The sequence below is a fragment of the Jaculus jaculus genome, chromosome 5 (assembly GCF_020740685.1).
Source record: "Jaculus jaculus isolate mJacJac1 chromosome 5, mJacJac1.mat.Y.cur, whole genome shotgun sequence".
In the NCBI taxonomy this organism is placed as follows: Eukaryota; Metazoa; Chordata; class Mammalia; order Rodentia; family Dipodidae; genus Jaculus; species Jaculus jaculus.
Genome location: NC_059106.1, coordinates 169,876,510 through 169,892,634, shown reverse-complemented (window position 1 = coordinate 169,892,634; position 16,125 = coordinate 169,876,510). Strand labels below are relative to the sequence as shown.

The following is a 16,125-nucleotide window of genomic DNA, read 5'->3' as shown; positions in this document are numbered from 1 at the left end:
ACTGTTGCAAATAAACTCCAGATGCCTCTTGTGCATCTGGTTTTATGTGGGTATTGGAGGATTGAGCTCAGGACAACAGCCTTTACAAGCAAGTACCTTTAACTGCTGAGCCATCTCTCTGGTCCCTGAATGTTTCTTACAGTAGTCTTTCTGTCTTTTTCTTTTCTTCTTTTTTCTTTTTGTGGGGGTAGGGTGGCGGCAGGGGACAGAATCTTATTATATTGCCCTGGCTGGCCTTAGACTTAAAATTCTCTGCCTCAGCCTTCCCAGTGCTGGGATTACCTACAGGTGTAAGCTGTCATGTCCAGAGAGCAGTCTTTCTTTCTCTTTCTCATCAGAGCTATTGGAGAACAAACCTCTTTTCTTTTTTCTCAGTGTTGGGGTCAAAAATAGGCCCTCACACACATTTGGCAAATGATCTACCACTGAGCGACACCTCTGTCCTTGGAGAACAATCTTGTTTAACACTGAGGCAAAGTTTGTTTACACATCCCTGAAAATAGGTGTTAGTATTTTCCTTTCAAATAATGCTAGTGGCTTCAATGCTTGACACAATGGTGATTCTGCCCACTTTGGTCCTGCATGAGCCAAGCACTAGAACCTGCTTTCTGAGCTCCAAACCTGCCGAAGTGCACGTACTCTGGAGATGGGAAATGTCAGTACAGTACAGCCCCAAGGTGGGAAAGTGGAAGTGCCACCTCTATAGATAGCCCTGCAAGGGCTGGCCCAGGGAGCCACTCTCTAAGTCTCCCAAACAGTGGGGTCTTCCCCTTGCCTATAAAGGCTCCTGTCTTCTTCCTATAGCAAACTCTGCTTGCTCCATGCAGCTTGGCTCTGTTTCTCTGCCTGGACTGCCTTCCTCTCTTTGGCTAAGGCCACAAGGATACACGTGAGTCCAGCTCCCCCACTCAGTGGGAGGGAGTACATAAAACTGTTTCTTGGTTTAGATGGCTTTTCTGCTTGTCTCTGCTTTATAGTTTGGGGTAACTAATCTCTTTGATTACATACATGATTTTCCTCTGGTCTCCTTTCCTACACAAGCTCCTATATTTCACTTTCCATATACCAGCAGCTTTAATCTCTCTTTAAAAGGTCTCACTTTTGGGCTGTATGGATGGCTTAGCAGTTAAGGTACTTGACTGCAAAACCAAAGGACCCAGGTTCAATTCCCCAGGACCCACATGAACCAGATACACAAGGTGGCACATATGTCTGGAGTTCATTTGCAGTGGCTAGAGGCCCTGGTGTGCCCATTCTCTCTCTCTGCCTCTTTTTCTCTCTCTGTCAAAAAAAAAAAAAAAAAAACAAAAACAAAACAAAACAAAACAAAAAAAAACCCTCACTTTCTCTTAAGTCCATGTGCTCACAGCTTTACCCTAATTTCTCTTTAAAAGTCTCAGTTTTGGACTGGAGAGATAGCTTAGTAGTTAAGGTGCTTGCCTACAAAGCCTAAGGACCCAGCTTTGATTCCCCAGTACCCATGTAAGCCAGATGCAAAAGGTGGCACATGCACTATTCTCTCTCTCTGTCTCTCCCCCCCTTCTCTCTTTCAAATTAATAAATAAATGAAATTTAAAAGCCAAAAAAAAAAAAAAAGTGAAAATGCCATTCTGCAGTCACCTTTTCCTGTGTAAGGCTGTGCTTACTAGAATAGTGGTTTTTTTTTCAAAACCATCATTGCCCGTGACTAAATCTCCCTTAGTCCTGTGGTTAGCTGGCCTGTGGTTGTAAGATGATAAGGAAATCTGGACAGATTATTGTAAGCTTTTATGATTGTGATTGCAGAGCAAATCTTAGTATGACTGCTTAAAAACAGAATGTGTGGAGGCAGCACTCTGAAATGTTGGGTTTTAAAATTTTGTTCTTTCTGTAGTTCAACAACCAGATCCAAACCAGCCAAAGCCGGAGGGAGGTCAGATGGCAGTGCTGAGAGGAGAGCCTCTGTCAGCAGGGGCGCGTGGGCCTCCGACTCTGCTGACTGCACTGCAGCGCTGGGGCACAACGCAGCCCAAAGCACCCTGTCTGACTGCCTTGGACACGGCGGGAAAAGCCACCTTCACCCTCACCTATGGCAAGTATCAGCGAGCAGTGCCATGCTTCCTGCTCACCTGTATAGTGTCTCACACGACCACACACAGACAGTAGCTCGTGAAGCAGCGAAGCATACCTTGCTGTCAGACAAGCACCACGCTGCCTTGTTCTAGGCACTACTTTCTCCCACCACGGGGGTCACTCACTGGCTGCCTTTGAATATTTCTAATGTGTATGCATTCTGAACAACCCAGTTTAACTTTATATTGTTTTGAGCTTTATATTTTTATGGATCTATCTTTTGGTTCCTTACTGTGTTCTTATATAACAAGTCATGCGTACACACATAGCTTGATGCACTTTGCAGAATGAACACAGCCCTGGGAGCAGAAGCATTCCCTAGGCCCAAGCTGGCATGGCCCCTCTCAGCAATTATGTCCTCCACACAAATTGAGACCACGGGCCCAACTACTCAGGCTGCTGACTTGCCAGGTTTAAAATTTCAATGAGAACAGATTATACAGAGAGTGTTCTTTATGTCTGTAGTCATTTCTCTCACATGTTAGACTCATGGGCAGTGCGGTGTGAAGAAATTTATTCTTATTGTTGGGTATTACTTTGCTTGAGGCATATACGAAAACATACTTATGTAGTCCCCAGTACATGGACATTTGGGTTACTTCCACTTTGGTTTGGGATTGTTGCTTCTGGAGCTGTTGTAAACATTGGTCTTTGGCCCTCTTGGTTAGCATATTTTCAGCTTCAGAACATGCCACCAGATTGTGCTCCGAAGGTTTGCAACAGTTGTCTGCCTAGAGTAGTCCACATCCTCGCCAGCATGATGTCCTATGTTTAGTCAGTTTTGTAGGTGATTTAAAGTGTCCAGCTAGATTCTGATTTGCATTTGTCTGGTTTCTAATGATGCTGTTTGGATGGATATCTTCTGGCTCATTTCTATTCCTGTGTCAACTTTTTTTTAACTGCTTTATGTCCAGATTCATGCCTTTAGTCAGATACATGATTTATAAGTATTTTCTTCCTATTCTATTCAGATTGCCTTTTGGTCATTGCTGCTACTGCAACAAAGTCTCCCTGTGTTAGCCCAGGCTGGTTTTGGACTCAAAAATCTGCCTCTGCCTCCTGGTGTTGGAGTTACAGGTGTGCACCACCACAGTCTAGCTTAAATTACCTTTTGACATTTTAAATTATGTTTTTAAATTTTATTTACTTTATTTATTTGACAGAGGGATAGAGACAGGTAGAGAGAGAATAGGTGCTCCAGGACTTTCAGCTGCTGCAAACAAACTCCAGATGCATGTGCCACCTTGTGCATCTGGCTTACATAGGTACTGAGGAATCGAAACTGGGTCCTTTGGCTTTGTAGGCAAGGCCTTAACTGCTACACCATCTCTCCAGCCCCTTAATTATAACTTTTAATGAATGAGAGCTCTCAATGTAATCTAAGCCTTTTCCCAGCCTATGATTGCCAGGATCTACTCCCATGTCCTTCTAAAGCCAACCTTATCTTATTGTTATGTAGATGTTATGTTCCAGCTATAATTGCCTTCTTTTTTTGTTTTTTTTTTGAGGTAGGGTCTCACTCTAATCCAGGCTGACCTGGAATTCACTATGTAGTTTCAGGCCGGCTTGGAACTCATGGCGATCCACCTACCTCTGCCTCCCAAGTGCTGGGATTAAAGGCATGTGCCACCATACCTGGCTTCTAGCTATAATTTTTTAAGTATTTTATTTGTTTATTTATTTGATGCAGAGAAAGAGGCGGAGTGAGAGAGAATGGGCACTCCAGGGCCTTCAGCCACTGTAAAAAACTCCAAACGCATGTGCATCTGGCTTACATGGGTCCTGGAGAATAGAACCAGGGTCCTTTGGCTTTGCAGGCAAATGTCTTAACTGCTAAGCCATCTCTCCAGCCCTCTAGCTATAATTTAATTCTGCATGCCATGTGAAAATTAACTACCTTCCTTCCTGAAGAATACTTAATTGACTCTAGGCTGCTAATTGAAAAGGCATGTTCCCCATCCACCCAGGAATTATGGTGCTCCATTGTGAAGTATGTGGGCATTCTGGGTTCTTTTTGGCTCCATTTAGCTATTGTCACCCAGTGTGTTATCTGTCTACTGTCTTTGAGGCTTTGGCATTGGGGCCCCTAGCCCTGTGATTGTCATTGTTGTTCTTAGCCATTACATTGATAGCTTTCATTTCATCAAAAGTAAATTTCAGAACTAATTTATCATTTTGTATAAACATTTCTGCTGGAATATTAGTTGGCATTTTATTGAATCTGGTTGATTTTGAAGAGAGCTGATAATACAATTACGATACTTTCAGTCCATGGCTTAGAATAGTTCCCCCTTTAAAGACTTTAATTATTCTTGGCAATGTTTTTATATTTTAAATACAAAATTTCTGAGCAGCTTTCTTTAGATTTATTCTTATTATAAATGGTTTGGGAGTTCAGCACATAATCTGAAAGGGTAGCCATGCTAGTGAGGCCTCTAGTTTCTTCTACTTGTGGAGTTTTCCAAGCCCCTGGTACCTTGCTTATAACCTGAGATCTCATACTCAGTTGGAGTCAGGATGAGACACCACAGCACAGTGGCTGCCCCCACTCTCATCTACCTCAGTTCGCTTCCCCTCTCTGGAATCTTAGTACCTGTAGTCTTCGCTGCCTGCGGTTGGTTGTTCCTTTCAGCGTTCTCTACGGCCTTAAACTCATTTTAGGTACCAGCGATCATAGCTTCTACCCAGAAGTGCTGTGTTTCTGATTCAGGCTTCCTTTTGTGTGCATTGTAGTTCTCTCCTTTCTGTTGAGGAAAGAGTACATTAGAATTTGCTTATCACATGCTGTTGGACATTTGGGTTGTTTCAATTCTGTCTGGTGCTGGTGAAGCCAGGTGGGGTGGCGCATGCCTTTAATCCCAGCACTTGGGAGGCAAAGGCAGGAGAATTGCCATGAGTTCGAAGCCACCCTGAGGCTACATAGTGAATTCCAGGTCAGCCTGAACTAGAGTGAGACCCTACCTCAACTCCCCCCCACCAAAAAAAAAAAAAAAATGCTGGTTAGCTGGGCATAGTGGTGCATGCCTTTAATCCCAGTGCTCGGGAGGCAGAGGAAGGAGGATTGCCATGAGTTCGAGACTATCCTGAGACTACATAGTGAATTCCAGGTCAGCCTGGGCTAGAGTGAGACTACTGTACCTCGAAAAACAAAGAAAGGAAGGGAGGGAGGAAGGATGGATGCTGGTGTGCCTTGCCTGTGATCCGCCTTCTTAGAATAAGTTCTTGGGAGTAGCAGTGCTAGGTCTGAGGTGAGGCTTCCTCTCACGCCTGCTAGACACACACGCTTTTCTATTTCTCACCAACAGCAAGCAAGTCCTGCTTGTTCCCTTACACTGCCACACTTGTTTCCTCAAGCTTAGTGATGTTAGCTAAGTTGTGGTTTTAGTGCACCTTTTTCTGATGATCAGGTAGGCTGTGTTTTTCCCCTTCATGCATAAAATTATATGTAGGATATTTTTTTCCTGTTCAGATTGCTAGTTCTTTACTGGTGGCATGCTGCAAATGTCTCCTGTCCTGCATAGAAGTAAAATCCTATATCATCTTTGTTTTCTGTTTGTGTGCTTGGTTTTTTGAGTTAGGGTCTCACTCTAGCCCAGGCTGACCTGGAATTCCCTATGTAGTCTCAGGGTGGCCATGAATTTGTAGCAATCCTCCTACCTCTGCCTCCCTAGTGCTGGGATTAAAGGTGTGTGCCACCATGACCAGTTTGCCTTCCCTCCCTCCCTCCCTTCCTTCCTTCATTTGCAAGCAGAGAGAGATAAAAGAGACAGAGAGAATGGGTGCACCAGGCCAGCCACTGCAAACAAACTCCACATGCATGTACCACTGTGTCTCTGGCTTTATGTGGGTACTGGGGGATTGAACCTGGGTTGTTAGACTTTGAAGGGGTGTCTTAACTGCTGAGCCATCTTTCCAGCCCCTGTATCATCTTATTTTATGGTTCGTGATTTGTTTTTTTTTTTTCTTCAGAAAGTCTTGTTATGTGGGTCAAATGGGCCTCAAACTTGTAACTCTCCTGCCTCAGCCTTCTGAGTGCTAGGATTATAGGCCTGAGGCACCATTCTTGATAGTCCATGATTTTTGTGTTGTGATCGTGAAGTTATCCTATAGCCTGGGACACTGTTGGTTTGCTATTCACATTCAGGTCACCCATCCATCTACAGTATGCGCTAGGTGCGTATGTGCAGTGTGGGTTGAGTGCCACCCTCCTCTCTGCCTGCCTGCCTTCCATTTCCATGCTCCCAAAAGACTTCACCAATCAAGCACAGATACCATTTTCTTAGTAGACTTAGTAGCATCCTGCATATCCTTAATGGCCTATGTCACTTATTGTAGCCTTAAAGCTTTCAACTCAGCCCCTCTAATCAACCCGCTGCTGTATAAAACAAGAACATTCCATTCTTGTGCTCTCAGGATTATGTCAAACCATGGACCATTTCCTTCTGCGCTTCCTGGTAGGAAGCAAAGAAGGGAAGCTTTGTCCATTATAAAGCTCTCTTTACCCAAGGTGTCATGCTTTTTTCTTTTCTTTCTTTCTTTTTGTTCCCTTCCCCACTTCTGACCCTCTTCCTCTTTCCTATCAGTCCCTGTTTTATTTTGATGTTATGTCCCCCCTCTTCTGTCATTCATGATGGCAGCCCAGCATTGTACAGGTCTTTTTCAAAATTTTTTTAATTTATATTCACAAGCAGAGAGACAGAGAGAGGGAGGGAGGGAGGAGAGAGAATGGTATACCAGGGTCTCCCGCTACTGCAAATGTACTCCAGATACATGCATCACTTTGTGCATCTGGCTTTATGTGGGTGCTGGGGAATTGAACCCAGGCCATTAGGCTTTGCAAGCAAGTGCCTTTAACTGCTGAGCCATCTCTCCAACCTATTGTGCAGGACTTGTGTAGTAGGTAATGACTGTTGTTGTGAGGTCAGTTTGTGTCTAAAAATCACTCCAAAGCATTCATCATTTGTATATTACATTCCTCCCATCATCTCTTCCACAGTGTTCCTTGAGCCTTGGAGGGTAAGATAGGATGTCTCTTTTAGTGCTGAGCACTCAACTCACTTCTCAATCCCTTCATGTGTTTTGAGTTTCCCCAGTTGTGGCTGCCATCTGCAGAAAGCGGCTTCTTTGACAGAGTCAGCGTTTCAAGGATAATCATTAGCTCTCCTGTTCTTGTTTGCCACTGTCTGTAGCAGTCCATTCTAGGCCCACCATTGCACCATTGTGTGGTCCACACTGATGGGTGTGCCTGGCACCTCTGATTGGTCACACTCTTTTTCTTTTTACCCTGGGGTTAGGGACTTACTTTCTAGGCCAGACTGACCTGGAATTCACCATTTAGTCTCAGGGTTGCCTCAAATTCACAGCGATCCACTTATCTCTACCTCCCAAATGCTGGGATTAAAGTTGTGTTGCACCACGCCTGGCTTTTTAAAAAATTATTATTATTATTATCATTATCATTATTATTATTTTTGGTTTTTCAGGGTAGGGTTTCACTCTGGCCCAGGTTGACCTGGAGTTCACTATGTAGTCTCAGGGTGGCCTCGAACTCATGGTGATCCTCCTACCTCTGCCTCCCAAGTGCTGGGATTAAAGACGTGTGCCACCATGCCCTGCCTAAAAAATTATTAAATTATTATATATATTTTTAAAATTTTGTTTATTTATTTATTTGAGAGCAACAGACAAAGGGAGAAAGAGACAGAGAGAGAATGGGTACTCCAGGGCCTCCAGCTGCTGCAAACAAACTCCAGATGCCTGTGCCCCCTTGTGCATCTGGCTAATGTGGGTCCTGGGCAATCGAGCCTTGACCTGGGGTCCTTAGGCTTCACAGGCAAGCGTCTAACTGCTAAGCCATCTCTCCAGCCTCAATGCCAAGGTATTTTTGTTTGTTTGTTTGTTTCTAGGTAGGGTTTCAGTGACCTGGAATTCATTAAGTAGTCTCGGGGTGGCCTTGAACTCATGGTGATCCTCCTACCTCTGCCTCCTGAGTTCTAGGATTAAAGGCGTGTACCACCACATCTGGCCAATGCCAAGCTTTATAACAAGCTTTGGCATACTAAAGAGTCCTCTCCTCTATCATCTATGAATGTATCTCAATGGTTCTCACTTTATGTTTTTCAGGAGTGGCCCAATGTACCTGTTGAGATTTTTTTATGTCTTTTTTTTTTCTTTTTTCTTTTGTTTTATTGGGGTAGGGTTTCACATTAGCCCAAGCTGACCTGGAATTCACTATGTAGTCTCAGGGTGGCCTTGAACTCATGGTGATCCTCCTACCTCTGCCTCCTGAGTGCTGGGATTAAAGGCGTGCACCACCATACCTGGTTTAGTCTTATTTTTATTTATTTTGAGAGAGAGAGGGAGAATGAGAATATGGGCGTTCCAGGGTCTCCAGCTGCTGCAGACAAACTCCAGATGCATGCATCCACTTGTGCATCTGGCTTACATTGGTCCTGGGGAGTCAAACCTGGATTCTTTGGCTTTGGCAAGTGCCTTAACCACTAAGTCATCTCTCTAGACCCATGTTGAGGTTTCTTTTTCTTTCTTTCTTTTTTTATTGACAAGTTCCATAATTGTACACAATAGCCCATAGTAATTCCCTCCCTTCCCCCACTTTCTCCTTTGAAACTCCACTCCATCATATTCCCTCCCCCTCTCAACCAGTCTCTCTTTTATTTTGATGTCATGATCCATGTTGAGATTTTAACGGGCATAGCTTTGAATGTTTGAGAGGAATTGACACTTTTACATTATTGAGACTTTTGTATCAATACTGTTTCATAATTTTGTATGGAGAAACTTTGGCATGTTTCTTGTGACAGTCAGATATTTAAATCATGCCTTAAATTTCTTATAATACTATAGTATATAAAAATCAAATGATGTTGTATGTATCTGAATATATCTGTCAGCCTTGCAAGTTTGGTTATAAAGGATGTATAATATACACAATCATACCATCTGCAAATAACAGTTTTATCTCCATCTTTGCTTCTTCCATACCCTTGATGTACTAGTTGAGGTGTTCAGTGAAATGTTGAAGGCAGGTGTGCCTGAGGTGCTCCTACTCAGAAAGAGCGCTCGTATCAAGCATTAACCATGATGCTTCCTACTTGGTTGTTAAAGATACTTTTCATTACAATAAGCAACTTTGTTGCTTTTCAGTCTTAAAGGCTTAAAAAAAATCTTAAAGTCACTTTAAAATTTTGTATGGTTATTAATTTTATTATAATTATTGAGATTATTGTCTTATTTTTTTATTTTGGTTTTTTGTTTGTTTGCTTTTGTCTTGCTTTTTGAGGTAGAGTCTCTCGCTGTAGCCCAGGCTGGCCTGGAACTTACTATGTAGTCTCAGGCTAGCCTTGAACTCATGGCATGCTCTTCCTACTTTGACCTCCCAAGTGTTAAATTAAAGGTGTGTGCCACCACACCTGGTTTATTTTGTTCTATTAATTTGGCAAATTAAGTTGTTTTTTGTTTTTGTTTTTGTAACTGTTTGTATTCCTGGGGAAAACTGACTGGGCCACATTGAATTACTTTTGAAAAATAGCTGGGTTCATTTGGGGAAACGTGTATTCAGTTTTAACACCCTGAATTGACCTTTTATTATTATTTTTTATTTTTATTTTTTTTTGGTCTTTTTGAGGTAGGGTCTCACTCTGGTCCAGGCTGACCTGGAATTAACTCTGTAGTATCAGGGTGGCCTTGAACTCATGGCGATCCTCCTACCTCTGCCTCCCAAGTGCTGGGATTAAAGGCCTGAATTGACCTTTTTTTTTTTTTTTTTTTTTTTTTTTAATTTTTATTAACATTTTCCATGATTATAAAATATATCCCATGGTAATTCCCTCCCTCCCCACCCCCACACTTTCCCGTTTGAAATTCCATTCTCAATCATATTACCTCCCCATTACAATCATTGTAATTACATATATACAATATCAACCTATTAAGTATCCTCTTCCCTTCCTTTCTCCACCCTTTATGTCTCCTTTTCAACTTACTGGCCTCTGCTACTAAGTATTTTCATTCTCACACAGAAGCCCAGTCATCTGTAGCTAGGATCCCCATATGAGGGAGAACATGTGGCGCTTGGCTTTCTGGGCCTGGGTTACCTGACTTAGTATAATACTTTCCAGGTCCATCCATTTTTCTGCAAATTTCATAACTTCATTTTTCTTTACCGCTGAGTAGAACTCCATTGTATAAATGTACCACATCTTCATTATCCACTCATCTGTTGAGGGACATCTAGGCTGGTTCCATTTCCCAGCTATTATAAATTGAGCAGCAATAAACATGGTTGAGCATGTACTTCTAAGGAAATGAGATGAGTCCTTTGGATATATGCCTAGGAGTGCTATAGCTGGGTCATATGGTAGATCAATCTCTAGCTGCTTTAGGAACCTCCACACTGTTTTCCACAATGGCTGGACCAGATTGCATTCCCACCAGCAGTGCAGAAGGGCTGAATTGACCTTTTAAAGCAGGCTAAAACTGTTGGAGTTTAACTTTGTGTTTTTTATTTTATTTTATTTGCAGGCAGACAGAGAGAGAGAGAGAGAGGGGGAGTGGGGGGGGGGAGAAAGAGGGAGGGAGGGAGGGAGGGAGAGAGAAAGAGAATGGGCACGCCAGGGCCTCTAGCTACTACAAACAAACTCCAGATACATGTGCCCCTTGTGCATCTGGCTTATGTGGGTCTTGGAGAATAGAACCTGTGTCCTTTGGCTTCACAGGCAAATGCCTTAAGTGCTAAGCCATTTCCCCAGCCCTGATTTTTTTCTCATTGATTTGTCAGTCCCCACAGTTTTCTTATGTTACACTTTGGCACACAGTTAAATTTATTTACAATAACATTGAGCATAATTCAGAGGGCATGAACGCTGAATTGCATGTGGTTGTGCTACAGGTTATTTGAGGGGACAGACTGTGGCGTTTTTGTTCCGTCTTTGATGTAGTGTGTAGATGAAGTGGAGGCTGTCATGTGCTGTTGGGAGTTGACTCGTAATTCTACCCTTTGTTCTGTTGCCGCTCTGCTGCCCCAGACACTTCTAGTCCTTGTTCACTTCTCCTTTCTCGTCTCCTGGCCACCTAAGTGATGTCTTTTGTTGTTGAAAATTCACCAGGGCCAAGACCTGAGCATGGTGACCACTTCCAGGAGGTTTAGTGTGGACTTGGGCACTTGGCGTGCTGTGAGGTAGAGGCTCCACTTCAGCAGCTAGGGCTCTCCCAAATAAACCATGGAGAGGAGGGTACCACCTGCCTCATGAATATGTGCCACTCAGATGATGAAATTGAAGGGTCTTTACAGTAACGAGAATGCATCCACAATGCAGTGTTAGTTGGAAAAAGCAGCATGAAGTCTGATCATATTCCTTGAAATCCACTGTACACATGTGCAAATATACACAGAATGTGATTTTGCTGCTGGTTTTTCTTTATTTTAATATTGTAATAAAATCTTGTCTTGTTATGTGTTAAAACTAAATTTTGTGTTTGAGAAAAAGCTATGGTGTTCACTGCAGCATTGTGCTAAATTAAATAGTTAATAGTTGAAAATTCTGAATTTCCATTAATGTGTTATGGGATACATGCTTGCTACATTAAATTGTTAACTATTAGTTTCTTAAAATTTACATTGCTTAGTATTTTTATTTTATTTTAGGCAAACTTTGGAGTCGGAGTTTAAAACTAGCTTATACTCTACTTAATAAACTGACTAGTAAGAATGAACCACTACTTAAGCCTGGAGACAGAGTAAGTAACTAGAATATAACTGTATTGGAGTGAGCAAAAACAGAAACTTTAAAAAAAATCTGTTTTGTTGAAATCAGTGTTCCATCAATTGGTTAGAATTATTGGCATTAATACAAGAGATTTAAAGTTAGCCATGAAAAATACTGTATATGGAACAATTTGTGATATATAATAGTGATCTTTCCTCTTTTCCTTCTCATTACCCATCCTTAATTATCTACCTTATTTCCTATTTGACTTCATGTGTATTGATGTTAAATTTCCAAAGCTTAGATTTTTTTTTTAAATTTTTTATTCATTTATTTGAGAGCGACAGACACAGAGAGAAAGACAGATAGAGGGAGAGAGAGAGAATGGGCGCGCCAGGGCTTCCAGCCTCTGCAAACGAACTCCAGACGCGTGCACCCTCTTGTGCATCTGGCTAACGTGGGACCTGGGGAACCGAGCCTTGAACCGGGGTCCTTAGGCTTCACAGGCAAGCGCTTAACCACTAAGCCATCTCTCCAGCCCCCAAAGCTTAGATTTTATGAATTTACATGCATGCTTTATATTTTTCTCTTTTCTGATCCCAGTGGTCCAAGCAAACTGTTGTCTCTCTGACCAAATAGAAAGCAAAGGAAACTAGGAACTATTCTCTTCTCTCTCTCTCTCTTTATTAAAACTTTTCACACATGTACATGATACATTTTGATCATAAATCCCTCCCATTATTTTTTGTCTTCCCTTCCCCCATGTCCTTTCTTCTTTTCTATTTCTTCTAGTTTGATGCCTTTCTCTCTTTCCCTCTTTTTTTGTTTTTTGTCTTCCCCCATCATGATGGTATGTTGATGGACCCAATGTTTTTCAGTTAATAAGAGCTGCTGTGAGGTCATGAATGCAATTGCAACTTTGTGTCTAGAAGATGGCATTCCTCCCCATCTTCTCTGGCTCTTTCTTTCTGCCACCTCTTCACAATAGTCCCTGAGCCTTGGTGGGCATGGCAAACAAATTAACTCAGTGCCCAGCACCAAATTTCTCAGCACTTTGATGAGTGTCAAGTCTCCCTAGAAGTTACTGCTGTCTACAGAAATAAGCTTCTCTGATGGAAAAGTGAGAACAGTACTAATCTATGGACATAAATGTAAATATTTAGAGGGTATTATGATGAACCCAGCACATCATTTAACCACACAACAGTAGTTGCTTGCCTTTAGGGCCTATGATCTTCCCAAGTGTCATCTTTATTTTTTCTCTAGCCCAGGTTGACCTGGAATTCATTATGTAGTCTCAAATGGCCTCAAATTCACAGCTATCCTCACCACGCCTAGCCCAACTGTCATCTTTTAACGAAGCTTTTAGGACTATGTGTGAACTCTGTCCTATCAGATAGCATTTACTCCATTATTGCACCTGTGGGCACTTCTAGCTTGGCTGGCTGGTTGTGTAGCTTACAGAGTTGACTGCTGCTTAACATTATTGATGACTTTTTCCCCCTGCAGTTTGACTAGCACTTTCCAGCACTATGACAGCTAGCTACTAGAGAGGAAGCTTCCAACTCTGTTCCAGCTTGATGGTATCCTTCAGTTGATACATGTGGTATATAGAAGCTAAACGCTTATCCTATGTTGTCCTATGTGGTTGGTAGGCAATAACCTGTGAGACTGTTTAAATTAAGTGAAATTAAATAGAATTAAAAATGTAGGGCCGGGCATGTTGGCGCACGCCTTTAATCTCAGCACTCGGGAGGCAGAGTTAGGAGGATCACCATGAGTTTGAGGCCACCTTGAGACAACATGGTGAATTCCATGTCAGCCTGGGCTAGAGTGAGACCCTACCTTAACAAAACAAACAAACAAATAAACAAAAATAGACCAGGTATGGTAGCATACTTTACTGGAAAGCAGAGGCAATACGTGAGTTTGAGGCCAGGCTGGAGCGTGTTTTCTGTGGGAAGTCCAGGCAGCTGGGGCTTGTGGGTGGGCATTATGCCAAAGGCTCAGCAGACGGCTGCAGGTGGCCAGCAGAGTGTGTGTGCATAGCTGAGGGGTGAGACACACCCCTCATTGGAGAAGGTTCTGCTAGATTGAACTGCTTCAGGGGTCTGAACTGAACAGACCTGAGGACCCCAGATTAGAAGATGGTACAACCAGCTACTCACCACTGAGGTCTGCTGGTGGCAGCTTACTGGTGAAGTCCTGTGGTGACAGCTTCTCTAGCAGTGAAGGGCTGACTGAGAGTTCCAAGAAACTCTTTCAGCTCCTTATTCCTTCGACATGAGCATCTCACAGAAAGCTTCAATATGAAAACAATTCAAAGGAAAGAAGTTGGCGAGAAGGAAGATGGGAAACTAGATGTAGAAAAGAAGTTTCTAAATATTAGTGTGCCTAGAGATCTGAGATGAAGACATTTCATAAAGCAGGAAAAGGATGTTAGTTAGAAAAACTAAGAGACGGAAAGTAAGCTAAGAGTGGTACATGCCTGTTTCCTAGGTCCAAGGAAGCAGAAAGATCATGAACTCCAGGCTGGCCTGGGCCACCTAAATAGTGACACCCTATTTAGGAAAACCAAAAAAAAAAAAAAAAAAAAAGGGAGGAAGAGGGGGAAAGAGAGAGGGAGCGAAACTGTAGACTTATCCAAGAAGGGCCACTGACTGATACTGGGAATCTAGATGGAGACAGCAGAGCCGACAGCAGAGCCCCTTGAATGTCCAGCACTAACCCTGCACCTGAGCACGCCTGTCTTGCAATGGATGCACAAGCCCTTCAGACAGAGCAGGAGACCTCTGTGATGCCAGATGCCCAGAGAAGAATCTCAGAGCTTTCTGGGCAGCAGGTAGAGCATGTACATGGAACCCGTAGCCATCAGCTTTGGGACTGCTCCGCAGTGAAGTTGTTGAAGGATGGCTTCAGCCATCCAGAGAGGTTTTAGCCCACACGCCTATTTCCAGACGCTCAACAAGTTTGAAGACTACAGAGCTGTTTTCAGATATGCAGGCTTAAAACAAGTTACTACAAACTCTTTGTTGGTAAGGGCTTGTGCTTCAATCAGATGAGTGTGTGAAGTCCAGCCAGGAGCACCAAGTGAAGGGCCTAGGATGGTCTTGCAGAAGCCAAGGAACATCCCAGATGGCACCAGGAGGACCGAGGCCCTGGGATGGGGGTGGGATGGACAGCAGCAAGTAAAACTCAGAGGTTCCCTGTCTAGTTATTTGGGACATGATACCCACAGGAATTTGACACATGTGGCTGAACATTTTTTCAGAACAAATGAGCGGGTACATGTAGAGGAAGCAGCGCAAGTAGGTGTGGTTGCAAATAAAGGCTACGTGTACTTGCTAAGTAACGTGAACATTGTGAGAACTGTGCTCTATGCTTTGTTGTGCTTATAGATGAAATTTTATGTTGTACTTTAGAATGAGTCTTAAGAATCCTTGATTTGTGATTTTTAAGTGAATATAAGAATCATTAGCTTATTACCTTTCATTGACAGTCTCCATACAAATAGACAATATACCATGATCATAATCCCTTCCTACCATTCTCCTTTGTCTCACTTCCCATATCCCCCTCCATTGAACCCCTTCTTCTAAATATTCCTGCTTTTGATGTCATCATATCCCTCTCCTATTGTATAGGTTTTGTGTAGGTAGTGTCAGCCACTGGACATCATGCATGCCACAGACACTTTGCGTAGAAAACCACATTGAAAAGCATGCCTCCTCCTCTTTTATCTCCTAAATTCTTTCCAGTACCTCTTCTGCAATGGTCCCTGAGCCTTAGAGGTTGTGACAGACATGTCTGAATGCTAAACACTACTATCTTTTCTCATGGGTTTTGAGTCTCCCCAGTGGTAACCATCACCTGAAAAGAGAAGCTTCTCTAACCAAAAGTGAGAGTAGAATTAATATATGGACATAAAGATGTATACGTGTGTGTGTGTGTGTGTGTGTGTGTGTGTGTGTGTGTATTTTATTTTTTATTTTTGGGGGTAGGGTCTCACTCTAGCCCAGCCTGACCTGGAATTCACTATGTAGTCTCGAGGGGCCCTCGAACTCACAGGCGATCCTCCTACCTCTGCCTCCCGAGTGCTGGGGTTAAAGGTGTGCGCCACCACGCCCAGCTTACATAAATATTTTGAGATCAGTTTGGTGGGCATAATATATGCATTTAGCCAGGCAACAAGTAGTTCCTTCCTAGGGCTTATAACCTCCCCAGCCATAGGCTTTTGGTTAGGTTTTCAGCACCGGGAGTGAGTTTCCTCCCATTGAGTGGGCCTCAG

At 42.9% G+C, this 16,125-nt stretch overlaps 1 protein-coding gene across 4 annotated transcripts in view; it reads left to right on the top strand.

The window, feature by feature from the left end:
• Dip2a (disco interacting protein 2 homolog A) overlaps positions 1 to 16,125 on the top strand; it is a 111,711-nt gene that overhangs the window by 49,532 nt on the left and 46,054 nt on the right. For all 4 annotated transcript variants that reach the window (XM_045148891.1, XM_045148890.1, XM_045148892.1 and 1 more), the window contains exons 8-9: positions 1,874 to 2,071; positions 11,777 to 11,868. In XM_045148891.1, the coding sequence (XP_045004826.1) occupies positions 1,874 to 2,071; positions 11,777 to 11,868 (290 nt within the window). The remainder of the gene's footprint in view (positions 1 to 1,873; positions 2,072 to 11,776; positions 11,869 to 16,125) is intronic.